General features: G+C 41.8%; 1 protein-coding gene across 2 annotated transcripts in view; it reads right to left on the minus strand.

Moving 5' to 3' along the window:
• Positions 1 to 18,897, minus strand: part of LOC108920562 (ephrin type-A receptor 3-like) — a 77,798-nt gene that overhangs the window by 23,980 nt on the left and 34,921 nt on the right. For both annotated transcript variants that reach the window (XM_018729406.2, XM_018729407.2), the window contains exons 4-6: positions 12,470 to 12,625; positions 7,205 to 7,540; positions 3,057 to 3,181 (exon numbers count right to left, since the gene is read on the minus strand). In XM_018729406.2, the coding sequence (XP_018584922.1) occupies positions 3,057 to 3,181; positions 7,205 to 7,540; positions 12,470 to 12,625 (617 nt within the window). The remainder of the gene's footprint in view (positions 1 to 3,056; positions 3,182 to 7,204; positions 7,541 to 12,469; positions 12,626 to 18,897) is intronic.

The following is an 18,897-nucleotide window of genomic DNA, read 5'->3' on the forward strand; positions in this document are numbered from 1 at the left end:
CAAGACTCGTTTAATTTTAATCCTTACTAAAGTTTCTAATGAATATGAGTTTAAAAAAGTACATAAATGTGTATGTATCATCTTTTTCTATATAAAGTCCATTCACAGTAAAACCCACCCAACCTCGTTGGAAATGTCAGAATTTTTAAGGACAAATACACTGGAAAAATAACTTTTAATAACCTTCTTGTAGGCAACACTGTATGTATTCATTATAAATGTCCATTCAGTGCAACATCAGACTATTTACAGATATTAACTGGCATAACTCTAGAATAAATTAATCTTTTTGGCTACATGCAAAGACTGACAGGAACCATTTTACAGAGTACTTCATTGTGTTCCCTAGCAGAATGAGACTGAAAAAACACATTGCTTTTCGACTACCCTTTCTTTCATCAAGCTATAGTATAAATAAATACTATCGAAGAATATGTCAAAGGTTTCTTGTTGCTTTTAGGATGAATGCTGCAGAAAATGAATCACAGACATTCCTCTTGGTGTTTATTTCCATTAAGAAAAGTAATAGTCATTAAGGAAAAACCACTGCTAAGCCTTGAAGTTATTACACTGTTTTCCTCATGAAGAGAACGGCTTCATTGACTTTAAAGGTTTTTTTTCTTGTACCACAATGGGGCAAAGCAGTCGCCGTTAAGATTGCATTCCTCCAGGGCAGTGCCTTGCCTTTTATCAGCGACCGCAGTCAAATTACAGTTAAACGCAGCAGGTAGCGTATTGGCGATACACACTGATCTGTGGTGTGTAACCTCGAAACGTGTGCCCGGTTTCAGCAGATGCGTCATGACTGCCAATACAGCAGCCACATCTGTATTCTAGGACAAAACATTTAAGAAGTGCATCAGTGCAACCCTGTAAACAGTGGAGTGTTTCCAGTCTGAGGACAGCCTCAGTTGAGCTCAAGTCTGGGGTTCTTACCAAGTCTAAATGACATGACTAAATGTGCGCATAAATATGCAAAATTATGATGCTAAGTGTTACGATGCTAAGATCCGGCAGTTGAGGTGGCCTTGGCAGACATTCAGCTTCATCTTCATGTTCATGAAGGAGCGTTTGAATCCATTTATGATTATGTATCGAGGCCTTATTGAAAGACGGAAAGCACAGGATGCACCTGTTTGCGTAAAATGGCTTAATTCTGTTTGGCTGTTATACAACATTGCAGAAAAATCATCTGTGCCAATGACTCTCATGAGACAGCAGGGCCGTATCGTTGAAGATTCTCCAATGTGTTTAACAGCTGGCAACAGAAAATGTGGGCGGAACACATCCTTTGGCATCCTCAAACATAAACCCATCTGCATCTAAGAAAAACAGTAGAAGATGACTCATCAGACCATACTGATTGTTTTCACTTTTACTGGATCTATGTTATTTGCTTACTACTGCAAGTTCATCACTTACACAGACATTGACCTTAGACACAAGTGGTTTTCAAATGAGAGCCAGTTCCTACTATGAATTGCAATTCATGAAAATAACACAATATATAGATTTTGATGAGACATCAAAACTGTAAAGTAAACTGTCTTCTTAATTATATATCTGTCCCTGTTTGTCAGCTTTGGCTTGTCTCCACTCTTCCTATTTTCAAACGCAGTTTTTCTTTGCTTGGCATATTGTTTTATGATCTTCTTCACTGTTCTCCTTTCTGTAATAAATACATTTTGCTTCTATGTGACCCATACACCTATAGTTGGGGCACTGAGTATTTAGCCTTCTTAAATTGTGTAGGTGTTTAAAAAAACGTTTGAAAAATTTACATATTAAAGTGCCACTTGTCAGACTTTGGTTACAGCTAACATATTAGTAACTTCAAGTAACTCAAATTAATATGGCTAATCTGTGTCTCTGACTTGATCTTTTTGATTTATTTACATTAAAATTCTACCTACTTGGGATATTTCCAATATTTTGCCCATCCTCTATATATACAGTCAGTGAGATTCTGTGTCTTTTTCAATTAAGAATTCTGCAAAAATGACGGAAAAATGGAAAAGCAGAAACCACACTGAATTCAAGGTATCTGGTATCTGTCTGTGATACATACACACAGAATGTGCATTTGTCCATCATTACCGTTAGAATAATCAAAGGCCCTGTATTCTCAGCCAGGGATCACCACAGTAGACCTGAGAGCTCTGTGTTGTACCTGAAGCCCAAACTGGCGTGCCTTTTGCTTGCAAATAATGAGCGGTTTTAAGGAGATTACGGCCGACCCTTGGCATCTCCCACAGGGTGGGAATTTGAGTCCAACTGATTGCTCTCAAAGAGGGCTGATAAAGGTCCTCAGTGCAGGGGATGGTGGTTCAATAGGCCTTGCCAGCACTCATTTTTGCCAGCAGACTGAGCAATAATGTTAGTGAATCTGGGCTTAGCGTAAGCCTTTGGAGATTCGCGGGGCTATTCAGCTGAGGGAAGAGGATCTTTCGGCTCTTCTGAACAAGCTCATAAAACACAGCACAGAGGAAAAAACGAATTCTCTGAAGGACCATTTCTCTTGTAGTGTTTAAAAATGCCTCCACGGCTAATTTTCGGTATCACATGCCACCAGTAGTTCATCCTGTGCCATACACAATGGCTATAATTTGTGCTGTGCTAATTTCCACACTGAGACCTCGAAGACACATTTACTGTGCACAATAAACCTTTAATTCATTAAAGCTGGCCTTATACCCCACCCAGAGCTTCGCAGATACATGCACAGCAGATCTGGGGATCACATCTACTATGGGATCTATGTCCTCTTTAATCTCAGCGTTATGTAGACATGCTTCTCAAAACTTGATCTTTCAATAGAATTCCAGCACATAATGTAAATGTTTCAATAAAAGAAATAAAAAAAAACATAAAAACTCCTAAAAGCACATATCTAACTTTCACCTGGATAAATAAAACGTGAATCATTCTAAGTGTTCACTAAAAATTTACGTAATAGTATGAAATATTTCTCAATGCACTATAATGTGAATCTAAACTCTAATGCTTTTAGAGTTAATACTTTAGGTTACAATTTACTATTATTAGTGTGGCCTCACCTTCTCGTAGTACTTGACCTCATAGTCCAGGATGATGCCATTTGGCCTCTCCGGCTCCAGCCAGGACAAGGAGACACTGTTTCGGGATGTCTTGTCCTTCCTGATGACTGTAACAGGAGATGGAGCTGCAGGAACAGAAGATTAAAGAGGAAGGGAAGTCTTCATCCCTACTTTCATGCCCGCATTGCTCTATGCGGTAAATGTTCACTGGAAGTTACACTGCAATTACATTAACTATAACAATGCGAACTGTAATCATTATGAGTGGTTGGGTTTTCTGCTCTGGAACAACCAAGTAAAAAAGATGTAAAGAAAGAGAGCAAGAATGAGACAGGACTACAGAAGACATATATGAGTAATCCAGAGAACCTGTATCTGAATTATGGAGGACCTGTACTGATATTATAGAGGGCCTCTGCTTCATTCCAGGTCCTATAAGATGAGACCACATGACTTCAATTAACTGGATTACACCCAGATGGATGCTTAATGAAATCTGAGGAGTGTCTCAGAGTCTGGGTGCTGATCTGAGATACACAAGTAAATTCATTTACATTAAATGCTAGTGTGAAACTGACAGTCTTAAGAGTCACACTGGATAACAGTGATGGGTAATTAATTAAAAGCAAATGTAATATTCCTAGAGGTAAGGTTGCTGGAGAGGATCGGTTGTTGCTTTACTATGTAACCCCATATGGTCCCAATATGATGTCATAAATAGAGTCATAGAGTCAAGATTTCCTACTTCTCTGCTTTCTTTTGGCTTTGACTTACTCACTTTTCTTTTTATGTTACATGTCCATAATTGCATGGCAGTACTGAAGCCAAAAAGGCATCAGCTGGCCTGCATTTTAATCTTATTAGACCACAGGAAAGAACTCTGTTGTTCTTTGATATGTCTGATTATACTGTTTAAGAGTGTTTTCTTCTGTAATTTTTAACAACGTCAGATGGACCAAATCTGTTTCTAACTCTAACTCCACAGTCTGTCAGGGTGGCATTGGTAAGTTTTCATCATTTTTCTGTTTAATAGCAGCTATGATTTACAAATCTTAAAACACAAACATTAATACTGTCTGATGAAAAGAAAAAGTATAGTTAAGACGCAGATGTATTGATGACTCCTTAACCGGTAACGTGTGCAGAAGGAACTTAAAGAGTGCAGTGCACTGTAAAATCATTTAGTTTCAAGTTTACTGTCATAGGTACAAGTACCGTGTACAAGTATCATGAAATTCTTCTTGAATGCTGCTCCACAGACTATGAACAAAAACAATAGATAATACTGCACAAAACAAACAATAATGATGACAATGAGTAATGCTAATAACAATAAATAACGGTAAAAATAATAACAATAAATAACAGCAGTCAGCCAGAGAACTCAGAACAAAATCATTTAACACCATCCTGAGGTTTTTGGAGTTTTTTTGGAGGCTGTCCTTAGATCCAGCACATGCACATACACACATTCTCACACACTGAATCATGAAATATACAGTAAACTCTGTGATTTGTGCTGCAACAGATAATGTGATGCTCAGCATGCTGTTGTTTTGGGGTATATGTTTGGCTTTGACAGTAGAAAGCGACCCTCTCACATCAGATCAGAAAGAGTGTCATCCTCACCCACCCCACGACACACAAGGGACAGACAGGCAGCAATGGCATAACACTGTTTTAGTGTTCTCAGTGCTGAGCTTTTTCTCCATTCCTTCAGGTTCCAGAGCTCTCTTTACAACAGGTTGCTATAGTAGGTCTACTTCATGATTTCTTATTGTTTACAAGGTCATTTGCACTCATCAGGGGCGCTAACTGACTCCATTCAGATCTTGATCCTGACTAGCGAAGGGCAGGTGTCTGAAAAGGAGAAACAAGGGGTGGAGGTAAAGTTCACCCCAAATGGTCTCACTGGGACTCAGCCTGGAGGAGAACCGCAGCTTTAGGTCAAGGAAGCATACATACCCCAGGTCCACACCTCCACCCCATTTGCTCACATCCTACAACATCGTAAACATAACTGAGTTACTGGCCCAGACCGGAGGGAGTACAAAAGGAGCATCCTTGGTCAAACTCTCCAGAGATCCATAAAGCCCGTTAATGAAATTCACATTTAGGGTTCAAGCACCCTGTGTCCCTGTGTATGTGTACTGTGCTGTGAAACTCCAAAGTTATCTGACAGCAACTCCCTGACAAGACCATGAAATAATAATTTTTTTTCCAGTGAGCTTCAGACCTGAACACTGCCAAGACATGTCAAGACAGAAGTAAAAAGTGGCTTTCAATGTAAGTGTGCTGCTAGACATTTGTGTCTTTGCTACAAAATCTGCTCACGTATTAGAGCACCGGTTTGAAGCCTTACCTGCGCTCCCGTTCCCCTCTCTCTCTAGAACACACAAATCTACAAGCTGTGTGAATGTCGTTAACAGCATATCTACCACCCGTGCTTCCCGGAGCTTAAAGCTCCGTAATTTAAAATCCCACAAATCCAGCACGGAAATGCACAATAGTCCATATTACGGACCACAGCTTACACAGTCGACTGTAAAAATGTCTGGAATTGGAAGAGGAACGAAAGCACAGGGTGGACCGAGGGGATGTAAAATATAACACACGGTGAGTGATGTGAAGCCTTCTGGGTGGATACTGCATTAAATTCCTACTGAACCTTGTGGCAACTGAGAGCTGTTTCCAGGACTTTAGCGTGTCACTACACAATTTGAAATATTCGAAGCAGAAAGTCAGGGCCAGTGTTGGGCTTGTTTCAAAGCCTAGCTGTCACTAGTATTTTTATATCGTAAAAACACGTTTTTTTCTTGATATTGTGAGCATACAGTCGTTTGGCAAAGTATAACCCATGCAGCAAAGTACAGAACGGGACTGGGGATGATTAAAAGGTGAAGTCGTTGTCTTTAGTGAAGGGAAGGAGGAGAACTATAAATCTTGCCCCTGTGATCTGCTCCTTTGCTTACTCTTCATGGCATTCATAACTCCTGTACCTCACTGAGCCCTTTGAAGACCCTGCGCTAAATCACCTTCTAGATCCATCACCCCATCATGCTTAAAAGACAGTACAGGACTGACGGTACGCAGCACCCCACCGAAGAACAAAAAGAGATGAAACCCAATCCCGATTGGTAGCAGATGGCCATGGATCCGAAATGTCAGAAGCTTCACTGAAACCCCAGAGAGACATCACCTACTGATCTATATCCTCAAACAAAGCAATGTGTTACAGTAGTTAAGGTATGTCAAGCCAAAATCACGAAAGGATAAAAAAACTTTTCTGAACTATTTTTTATAAAAAATTTATACTGCTCTGTTTGAAACAAATGTATTTGCGATTACAGGTCTGCCTTCTGAATGCATTTTAACAGGTGTGTATGTTTGTGTTTGATGGAACGGTTAATGACTTAACAATAATAAAAGATACCCACTGGTGGAATTTGTATTTCTTGAAAATATCCTGCTATAAGTTAAGAAAATAAAGTCTCAAACTGTGAGCAATGAAAGAGTCCAGCCTGTTCAACAAGAGTCACAACCTGCAAAACTGCCAACTTCTTTGCACTTTATACACTTCTCAGTCACACATAAAAGAAGTGAAAAGCCTTACAAATCCGATTTGTATTGAAGTACCACTACTCCGAAACCATACATTTAAGGTTCCTCTATAGAGAAAAGTAAAAAACACCGTATGTGAGGGGTGGGCTATTCTTGGTTCCAGTACTCTCTCATCCTCTACAAGTCTAACTATAAACGTTAATGTTTAAAAACGCTTCATTGTGACATTTCATGGTATGTTTCTATAAAAGCCACATTAGAGCATATCAGCATACATAAAGCAACTGTTGCAGTGGAGATTTTAAAACAATTTTCTGTGAATTTTCCTACGTTCTAAATGTGTTTCAAATTTAGGTGCCATTTAATAAACTGTACATGCTGTCCAAAATAAGGAATGACGCTGAAATTAAATTCTCATACTGGTGAGCTGACTTTAAAGGCTCGAGGCACTTCTGCATAAGTCTGCATAAGTAATGCAACGCAGAAATGTCAGGGAGAGCCTGGGATGCTGTGTGCTGCCAAGTGATGCAGAAAACCAGTAAAGGGCACCGCTGAACCCTGTAGTGAAAGAACATGGGGGGGCTCACCTGCTTGGTTGGTTGTTATGGTGACTGCGGCAAATTGGCGGTGAGAGGGTGCAAGGGCGGACACCCCGTTGAGTGCCTCGATCTCGAAAGTGTAGTTGGTGTGTGCCAGCAGATCAGTCACGGTGACTGTAGTGTTGCTAAGACCCGTGGGCCGGGGAAGGAAGCGCACGGACCCCCGGCACGGCTCACATGGCGGTCGGCCCAGCCCGCAACGTTTGCACACCACGCTGAAGGTCACATCCTTCCTGCCACCCGTGTCAGATGGCCAACTCCAGTCCAGTATGACTGAAGTCTCATTGATGACAGAGATGACATTCCGGGGAGCTGAGGGTGGCCCTGCAGACAAGGGAACGGTGAATAAAAAAATATTCTTCAGAAGGGTCAAGACCATGACAGTCAATGCCACAACACCACAAAAAAGTAGAGGTCCCATGTGCACATTTTGGCACCATTACAGCAATCCGAGAAGAGAATATTGGCTTAAGAAGACAGAATGTGCAGTTTTCTTTGGGACCAACACAGTTCTCATCTAATGTAATCTAATGACCCCCAACTCAGAGGATGTAGTGGTAGAGGCTAAGATGGGTAGTGAGTTAGTGTCCACAATGGCTCACATCCCCTCCATGGAATAATCACCATGAGCTCTTCTAGTCACCACATTATTCAGACATGGCGTACACAGAAACCCTTATGATCAACAGCCGTCCACCTCCATACTTCCAGTCAAATAATTCAAATTTCGTAATTGCCCAGCATAATTGTAACTTGTAAATGTTGATTTTGCAGTTTATTTTGGCCATTTTGCCATTTCTTTACTATTTTTAGTTTATTTAATATTCTATCATGTATAATTGTACCTTCAATTTCTCTGCAGGGATTAATGGACCGAAACACAGAACTAGTACGTTGAAGATTTCTGGTTCAGATGAGAGCTCTGCAGTTGTACCTTCTGACTGACACTTAACCTGAATTTATGCATAAAATAAATGAATGAAACCACTCTTTCAGCAAAAGCATGTGCTAATAAAACAAGATTCATGCAATCAAACTATAGAATTATCATTAAAAAATCCAGCACTCCAAAGCTTGCATGCTAACTTACAAGTGGACTTGTAACTCATAACTCAGTGCCGCAAGACCAACAAGTGCAGTCAATGCCGATGGTAAAACAATACAGGAAAACAGTGGTTTGCAGGGACTTTGCTTGTTGGATTCCTCTTTGCTTTGATCCGAAGTTCGTAAAGATTTCTGTTTGACAGATCCAAGTCCTTAGCTCCTCTCCCGCACTTGACTCGAACAATCAGGGCTTAATTTCGACATTTCTTTAAGCGGCTTTAGTTTCCCCTCTGTGACCGAAAAGAGATTATATCAAATTTTCTCCGATACATCACCTGCGGGGAATTTGTCCTTTAGCCTCTGAAGGGAGAGCAGGATCAAGGGGCTTGAACTTGATGCAATAAAACAAGATGTTGCGTGGCAATACAAAACTTACATGGCACTTCATTTCTATCCAACCAAACTGTGTACACCTGCCTTCATACATTATACATGAATCCCTCCACAGAGGCCCAGGTTCTCTCCCATGCTGGTCGCATTTTTTCTCCAGTTTGTCCTCATTACTGAGGAATGTGAAACAAGCATCACAAGACGCACTGACAGGTAAATCTCCTCTAACCGTGAGGTGCTCACCATGCTGTCCCACCACTGTGGCCTCGAGAAGCAACCGCACCACACAGGATTGCACACCGAAGCGGGACGCCAATTAATCATGTGCCTTAGAACTGGCTTAACACATACACATAAAATGTTTTTACAATTAAAGATAATTCCTGAATATTTCCAGAAAAACTGTACCAGCCCTCTGGGTACAACACCAGGAAGACGGAGCCAAAAAGAACATACCAGGCTTGACCTAAGAAGGACACATGGTGAGAAAGTGACATGGGACATAGCTACATTGTCAGAAAATGAAACTTGCGGGTTTATTTGATTTAAATTTACACATCCCTCATGCCCCATTACAGGAATCCTTCCTGTCAAGTACCTGGTGAGACTGTACTCCAATCATGACAGAAAGACAAGCACCAGAACACTACTGGCACACAGTTTAGCCTTGCACCCCACACAAGCCCCTACGTAGCCAAGAAAAGTATGGCAGTATTTCATAATTCCATTATGGACTCCCAGTTTCCTCTGGCTTAACGGAATAGCGAAGTTGTAAGTCATGTCCTGCGTTACGCTACAGCTCATGTGTAGAAGGCATTAGAGGCTGCTCCCAAGAGCCGTCTCCCTTTCTCCTTCCCATTGCTCCTGGGGTTGTGTAAGGGAGAGGGGGGTGTGACACTACGCATCCCACACACTGCCTGGGGGTCTCGCTGCCGTTTCAGTGGCACTGCACGTCTCTGTGCCTGTGCGTGGCCAGGCTGATTAACCACACAGCGTAAATTAGTTTCATATCACTGCAACCTGACGGCAACAGCTGGACCGAGCCTGCAACTTCAGTCATTGGTAAAAGACTGTTCTAGCTTCATTTATAGAATTGACTGCACTAGCTTGCATACAACATACACACCTGCTGTGGCAATGATCCCTATTATTATCATGTATTAATGGTTTAAGGACAAAACGGTGGCATGGTTGGGCACCAGGTAGCTCCTCAGTAAGTGATCAGGTGTGGGGTACTTCCCCGCTCTGTCTAGGTGGAGTTTGCATGACCTTCTTCTTCAGACCTCTGCTCTGGTTCCTCTCACAGTCCAAAAACATGATTCAGGTGAACTGGTGACTCTAAATGAGCTAGATTGTGTGTGTGTGTGTGTGAGACTACCCTGTGATGGACTGGCATCCTGTTCAGTGTTTACTCTGCCTGGCCTAGTGCCTTAAGACTCGAGGATGGGCTCTGGACCTCAGGGATCCAGCACTGGACAAGCAACTATCAATAGAGAGTGAATGAAAAACGGAAGGCCGAGTGCTTACAGCCTCTTGATGTCAGCTTTACACGTGTGACTGAACAGAAGCTCGCAGACTGCAGGGAGCAGCTTAGCTGTAAGCCGGGGTACGAACGACTGAGGTATGTGGCCAGGACTAAAGCAGACCTTCTGTGTCAAGCAGCCGTGGAATTGTGGGAGCGACCAATGACTCACAGCACCGGAGCCGTGGCAACATCCGCACAACTCATAATCACACAGTGCTAGGAAACACTAAATCTAAACAGCAAGAGCTTTGAAAAATCGACACACGTGGTGCTTGTCAACCTTTTTTCTTCTCACCACCCTGGTTTTGAGTCATGAACTACGAGTGAAGCCTGGAACACAAGGAAATATGTCAAAAGTATGCCTGCTGGTGCAAAATGTTTAGTGTTTATCTTTATCTTTTTAAGAGAGCAGATGCCATCTGCCACATAAACCCTGAGAATAACTTCTTTTTTCTGTATTTACCTTGTTTGGTCACACTGACATTCCCAGCACCTCTGCCAATTAAAACATACATTTGCATCTTGCTTACGTGCATTCTGTCCATGGGAGCCAAGGGAGCAATCAGCTTATCTTGTGAAAAGACGTCTAGATAAGCGTCAAAGCTTCAGCTCGAAGGCTTCAAGCGGCATCTCAAATCATTATTCAGTCAAACAGCTGCTTTTAATGCTGCTTCCAGCAGATGCAGTAATTCTGTGATTTCTCAGAGGATATCCTAGGTAGTATCTCTGTGGTACACAGCGATGATAAAGAAGCATTAAGTGACAGTTTTACCTTAGGGTCTGCTGTTTTTCTCTTAATTATGATTCTCTTTGTGGTAGGAACAGTTGTATGATTAATAAGAGTTTAGGGTATTAGTGGGCAGAATCAATTATAACAACTGTAATCTACGAAAAGATTTTTAGCTTAAGTGAAGTAAGGTAAAAGTTAAGTAATAAACGGAGGTACAGCGTAGTGCTACTACAGTACGCTGACTCCGCATGTCAAGTTACAACGTGCTAAAGACGCAGAACATTTTTTCAAGTTTATTTATTTAAATTGCATTTTCTTCCCATCTACTGTATAAAATATCTGTGTGTAGTGGGGAAACTACGACGGGTGTTTAAACACCCAGCCGACAGCGAGCAGTCATGTTCAACCAACCAGAATAGATGTGCTGAACCACCTTATTTCAACTAATTTCTAAAGTGGTTGCATTGAACTTGCACTGGCTGTTCAATAACAACATGATAAATGAGTTGAAGTAACAAAATGACACGTTGAAATTGTTTATTGGATGAATCAGTTAACAATAGGGATTAAAAATAGTTTGTGGAAAGTACTCTTATCTTCAGTAATTTATCTTACAGATAATAAATATGTTTAAATAAAAAGTTTTAAAAGGTATACATTGTCAGTTATAAAAACATCCAAGGTTTTTACAGAGCTTTAACTGTGAATAATCTGAGATGTCTATTATTAGTCTATTAACCTTTTACTGATGTTTGACTTTGGATTTATGATCAAATTGTCTTACAAACAGACTCCCATCCCAATTGTGTCTGTAAGCTAAATATACATTTACTGTTATTTGAATTAATAAGAAAAAGATTTTCCTTCATTATGCTGCCTATACTGCATGTCCTGTAGATTAAATCATACTAAATTTTTCCTCAGATTATACAATTTTTCAAGAGTTTAGTGTTAAGTGACCTAACGGTGATCACTACACAGTGATTTACAGACAAGGTTTTCGGCTATTGCTTTACAGCTCTAGCATCTGCCTTCCACATGTATTTTTCACCAAGTAGAGTGGGTTAAGGTCAAAGCCATAGTCTTAAAAGAACCGTAGGTCAAAACGGCAAACCAAGTAAACAAACAGACCATTATTTTGCACAGCCCTTGAAACTGGGTTGAAGCAGATCAGAAGTTCTGCCATTTTTAAATTACAGGAACACATTATAACTATCACTTCAAGATGAGCTCACCAAGAGTTGGAAAGAACAAAATACATTTTTCTTAAATATTTGGTTTGTTTTTTTTTAACCTGGTCATCCATTTTCAAATAATCAAATGAAAATATGAACCATTCTAGCACTATAAGAAAAGTAGAGTTAGTCAGGTTCCATATCCTAGCAAAACAGTTCCCCAGTGATATTTGTTATAATTTTTTTGCTATAGTGTTACATAAATGCAACACTTCAGCATCAAGAAAACAATTAAACATAGGGCACAGTACATATCTCCTGCAAACCCTGAGGGGTGCGTATGGTAGTGATTGTGGACAAGAGATGAAGATGACATGATGGAGACCTACGAGTGCAAGCCATGGACGCAGGATCTCCCTCCGAGCGGAAGTAGTTGTTGTCACAGGTGCAGCGGACGGACCCCTCCTGGTAGGTGTGGCTGTTTGGGGGACACTTGGAGCACTTCATGCTCCCAGAGGAGGACTTGTAGAATCCAGGTCGACAGGCTGCAAGACAAGGGGATGCAGCACTTAGCAACAAGCACTGGGGAATCACAGTCGTCTGGGGCAGCCACACAACAGACATGTTGCATCGTTGGAGCTCCGCGGTAGACAAAAATAAAGAGCAACTTTACAAGGCAGACGGTCAGAAACCAAGAACTCTGCCCATATCATAAATTGAGGGGTAAAAAGATGTTCCTCCTAAAAGGACCACAAAAGCCGTACTGAATTTTTTCACAGGGATTAGTGACAAACTTACAGTGGTGTGTATATTTTTTTTTCTCCCAAGATGCATTTAAAAGTATACAATTATGCAAATACACCCCTTAAAATTTAAACACACTAGCTAGACTTAAAATATACTCTGACATCTCTTCTCCTGGGAATGAACTGTATAATTCTGAGGAGAAAGATATCTACAGGGATATCAGCAGGGGTCCACAAAATCTCCATTCAGCTCTTCCACTCTTGTAGTCTTATTACATTACCAATACCCCTGATGCATGATGGAAACCTTCGTGGTTAAGTCAGCAAGCACATTTCCCACAGCCATTAAAGTCACCAACTGATGTTTAGACTAAGGGAAAATAATTGTATTTTGAGACCATCACGGAGAAGGCGGCAGGGCCAGCAATAGCAGGCGAAGCAGCAATACAGCAATTAGACTCCAACAGATCCATAAATGTCATAGTGGTTTCAATGGTCACGTTAGAAGAAGCACAGCGCTCTCTTGATTACCTGACAAGGCCTTCAGCGCTGAGAGGATTTCGAGAATGAATGCACGCAATAGAGTCTAAGCAATACAAGGGGATTCAGCTTCACGTCAGCCTTCGGTCTGTAGGGGTTACCATAGCCACTGCATACGGCTGACAAACACCAGCTGGCCTTATTATTTTATGCCATAGGATACTGAATATAACGAAATGTTTCCCAGGCAAAACCACCAACACCAGTCAGACAGAAATAATGACACAGCTGATGGAGCTTCCAATAAGTCCTTCTCTTTCAAGAAAACAAAAATACAGATGGTTTTGCTGAAATGCACTTGCATTTGTTCTACTGCCATCGTTCTAAGCTTTCCTACGTTGTACCTGCCTGTTGTTCTAAACCAATAAAATGCTACGCAAGTAAAAAACTGAAACTATCAGTTAAGAAATGGAATATATTTAACTCCCTCAAAATGCTTTAACTGCACTATCGGGTTTTTAGTATTCATCTCAGACTAAATTGTAAAAGGCTAACTAGTAACATGATATAAAGCCACACCAATTAAATTAAATAAGCTCTCTCGAAACATAGAGTCTGTGTCATAACTGCACTGGCTTTAATAAGCTGTGAGCAATTGATCCTTGCTGATAATCAACCAGTGATAGAAACCAGAAGCTTGCCTCCTCATCAGAGTGTACTTCATATGCTGTCCAGGTGACCCCTGTCAAGCACTGTCCAGCTCTCTTGAGTGTGACTGGATTTATTGTTCCCTGTTCCAAAAAGGAGGTGTTGGGGAGGAAGCACTCTTCCTTTTAGGAGTGGATGGAGTGTGTGACACTCCTGGCTCCAAGGTCAGCAAGCTGGGATGATATCTCTCCCAGCCTCCCACCACACACCATTTGTTTAAGAACAGGCTGTGATCTCACTTCGTACATGATCAGTGAGTGACTCAGAGGGATGTTCTACAAACTGCTGTCGAATTTCTGACGAATGACCGACACTTCAAATGGGAATGTGATAAGGTCATTGGCCTTGTTTCCTTTAGCTAGGTGAAATATTTATTTTATTGTTATTTAGTTACATGACAGACATCCCACTTACTGCTGTTGCATGTTAGCAAATTCCAAAATATATCACTGTGTAACATCACCTAGTAATACTGACAGCATAGAATCCTTCCTGAATAAGGCAAAAAGTCCAGGATAAATCACTGTCAAAATGTCACAACAATGAGAAAACTGTGCATGTGAATGGATGACTTGTGTCATTTTTTTTTCCACTTGCTGTAGTATAAGAGGTACAAGAATGTAATAAATTCAATATAGAGGTCCCAATTACACTAATTGTGAACCAACAACTAGTTCCCTTTTTTAAAGTCTATATTATAATGAAATGGTTTTATTCCCTGGAGAACAGAGAGCAGTTCACGCATTAATGCCCAACCTATATGGCACTAAAGAAGTACACACACATATGCTGCACAGCCAATGTTATATTCCAAATGGCTTCACATTTGGCAGCAGGAGTCATAGTGGTAAATGCTGCTACCTTGCACTCGAAGGACCCAGATTTGAATCCCAACTGCTGTTGTAGTACCCTTGAGCAAGATATGTATCCTCAACTCCTCTGGTAAAAATGACCCAGCTGTATAAATAGGCAAAAAATTTAAAATAGATTAATTTTGAAAGTTTCTTTGGAGAAATGCATTACCTAAATAAATGAATGTAAATCCATATATGAGAAAATGCAGTTTATTAATAAGCCTCTTTTAGAATATGTTTTTTTTTTTTTCCATTTCTTTATCCAGAAGACAGCTTACAGTTTCAAATAAGCCACTGGGTGGCTTAATTAAGATGTTTTGCCTACTATACATTGCTCTCTATTTCAAACATGAGGAATACCTTGAAGAACTTTGAAATTTTCATTAAACTTGCTGAACTCTGAAACACAACTCTTGTCAGATGAAGAGCAGGACATCTACTGCACTGGACCAAAGCTGTGCTGACATTGTATGAACTCCAGCTGCGGTATCTCAGTTTGCAACAGCAAGACACGTATCTGAAAACCTCAGTCACTGTACCTACAGTGCATCTGAGTCTCTCTCGCACACACAGCCCTTGTCCAAAGTCCTCCTAAATGTGGAAGATTTGGTTTTAACTGAAGAATTTACGGTGAAAACCAAATGAAAAGCACTCAGCGTGAAAGATATGGATCTTTTAACAATGCTTTCTGTAGAATATGCAGCACAAATGTAAATGAGGTGATACAGTTTCTCAAGTGTCAGCAGAAGTTTTTGTTCTTTCGACATGAGAATGCCTTTATTTGAAACAGATGCTCCATTTGGCTTCGGACATGACTGCAGGGTCTTCTAACGAACAGAAATGGCCAACAATGCCCTCGCTGCTCGTAGCTGTTGCAGTCCGAGAAGGAACTGAGAGCAACAGAAAGAATTTCCAAGATCACAAAGACGGTCAGAAACTGGCCAGCTAAGCAAATAAATAGGAAAAATGTAAACAACTTCTAAAACAAGTAATTCAAAGCACGCAGGGACAAACAAATACACACATTGAAAATGTGCAGAACAAGCTGGAGACATTTCGAGGCACTCTCAAGAGGCTTCTCCGTGTTTCAGCGAATACAGAAGGCACCTATGAGCTCACAGCTTAGAGAGGAGAGCTAGGAGGTGCGATGGCATCTCCTTTATGTGTTTGTTCTGGAGCTTGGAAACCTCCAGCAGAGCGCCTGCATTCAGAGCGTAGGCTCTGATGACAGGCCAGCCATTAAGTGTCTGGTAACTCAAGGGAGAGAAGTGCCATGTCTTGAATCTTCCCTTCAGTACAAAGTGAGAAGCACATACAGTCACTCATAGAAGTCTATTCCTTGTAGTTCAGAGCCAAATCTCCTCTAAGCAGACAGGAAACTGGAAGAGGAAGACATTTACATTTGTTCGTCCAGGCGACACTTTTCTCCAAAGCAACATACAATGTTAAGTTCACTATAATGATTTTACCCATTTATACAGTTGGGTAATTTTGACTGGAGCAGTTCGTACCTCGCTCACAGGCCACAGAGCAAGAGGTGAGATTCAAACAGATGACCACGAAGTCCAAAGGCATCAGCTCTTACCACTGTGTTACCTTGTGGAATTTTGTATTACAGAATTGTTACAAGTCTCCCTCTGTAAACAGAACGGGAAGTAGTAGGGAGGAAACAGGAAGAAGGAAGCAGGAAGTAGGAAAGAGGAAGCAGAGCTGAAAAGAAATGGAGTCCTGATTCAATACAAATTTTGATGTTATATTTTTGCTTGTCATGTTCACATAAACCAGAAACCGCCTGGTATATGTTGACTATAGGCCAGTCCGCCCCGTGCGGTTGGCTGCAAGAGTGCCATAAGAAAACTGAGCGAAGCTGAAAGCACGGTTAAGAAAAACAAACGACTTCCTGGTTCTTTACCTCTCTTAACCTTCCATCTTACAAGGTCAAGTGGACTTTTATGTTCCCGAGCCCAGAGCTCCAGCGGGATTAGTTTCAGCCTTTCCGCAAGAGAATCTAAAAACCCAGGGTTCGCTTACACTGCCGAACCTACTTTTCCTTCCTTCGTGCCGCGCACAATGCAACTACTGTGCTGACATCTTCCTGCTCCTGAAATGGACCCTTTGATATTCAAATGTGCATCCAATCAGATAGCTTAATTGGGCTTTTCAGTGCTGGAGAGCCATTTCTCAGAGCACAGATCCAAACCTGAAGGACCTCGCTGAGGCTTTTCAGATGAGCGAAACCCACTCGAGTGTCACCAGCTTCCAGGGAGCAACGCAAACATTGATCACTGACAGAACAATGAGACCCTAATCACAGATTTGTTGCTGCTGCATTTATTTGCCTTCCCTCTGCTTATGTTTAAATGTTGAATGTATCTGCAGAAGGAACCTCAAACAAAATGCAAGGTGCGTGTGCACTTTGGTGAAACACACGTTAGCATGCTCTGAAAGGAAGATAGTATCTGTGTAAATGTTTCAATTAATAGGGAGAAAAAAACGCAGTAATACAAAACATTACACTACATTTTTCAAGTAAATACTTCTTGCAGAACAGTTAAAGCATGTGCTGACATCTCAGAATACACACACACATTTTCAGAACCGCTTGTCCCATACGGGGTCACGGGGAACCGGAGCCTACCCGGCAACACAAGGCGTAAGGCCGAAGGGGGAGGGGACACACCCAGGACGGGACGCCAGTCCGTCGCAAGGCACCCCAAGCGGGACTCGAACCCCAGACCCACCGGAGAGTAGGACGGTGGTTCAACCCACTGCGCCACCGCACCCCCCTCACATCTCAGAATAATGATAATAAATTAAAGTGCATGATAAAAACTGCGGATGTCTCTTCATGCGTAAACAAATTGTCAGGAAATGTAACAAATAAATCAAATAAACACCTTTGTAAACCTTAAGGCATTAACAGGTTTTCAGCAGTCGCCTGAGATAATTTGCAACTTCACCTTTTTATACAGCCGGGTATTTTCCCAGATCAGTTTTTAGTTATGAACTCCCAAAAAGGTACTACAACAGCAGGCATCAGTTTCATTAACCACAGCACCACCTGCAGCCATTAAAAAAGGCTGCGATGCTCCGTTGCTGTTTGGCTCTTTAACACGGACACTTTGGATGAGTCCCACAGTGTGCCGGTAACATTACACTAGGTGCACTTTTTGTGTTATGCTGGAAGTGTTCATCCCCCGGTGGTAGACTGGTTCTGATAGGGGGGTTTGGTCCACATGGACACAGAACCCCCAGTAAGTTCAGCGAGGGACCCACCTGACTGAGGACCCCCCGGCAAATTTATTCACTTTCCAATATGAGCCCAAGAACAAACAGAATTTATTCAGCCTTTCACAGGTCAAAGGCAAAATGTACAGAGTTTCTTAATTGGTGCTAACTTCGTAGAGCTGCGCCCCAAGGGATGCGGGAGTGGCTCAGGGTCAAACTTTGAGTGAGTTATTGGATGGAGGAGGCAAGGCGCAGGTGAAACCCCACGGTCCTGTAGCACAGCACACTCCGGTCACTTTCACAGAGCCTCTGAAGAGCAGCAGAAACTACAGCTTGACTGTTATAATGAAGGAATTGCTGGCTTGCACTCCCCCTCGACCCCTTCCCAGGCAAACTTTTTAACCCAACCTTACCCAGAAACCTCCCAAACAAACATAATGGCAAAATCACACTGCAAAAAAAGAAAATGGAAGAATAGCTGTGAACCAAGCAAGCATATTAGCATAATAATCAGCTGTCTGGGAACGTGGACACTATTGTGCCGCCGGTCAGGGATGCACAGGGCTCAGGCTGGGGGGGAGCAAAGACAGCTGCTCTGGCCGTCACCTAACCCCCCCTGCGGCAGCTTTACAGGCTCCTCGCTGTCCGCTTCCAGGGACCTGGCGGACCACACGGACTCCAGCCCTGCCGATAAATCTATCACACGGACAAAGGAAGCAGGGGTCAGCCAAGGGGTGCTGGGACTGCACTGGTCTGCTTTAATGTGCGCTCAGTGTCAGGGCGTGACTGATAACGGGGATG

The sequence above is a fragment of the Scleropages formosus genome, chromosome 14, assembly GCF_900964775.1.
Source record: "Scleropages formosus chromosome 14, fSclFor1.1, whole genome shotgun sequence".
In the NCBI taxonomy this organism is placed as follows: domain Eukaryota; kingdom Metazoa; phylum Chordata; class Actinopteri; order Osteoglossiformes; family Osteoglossidae; genus Scleropages; species Scleropages formosus.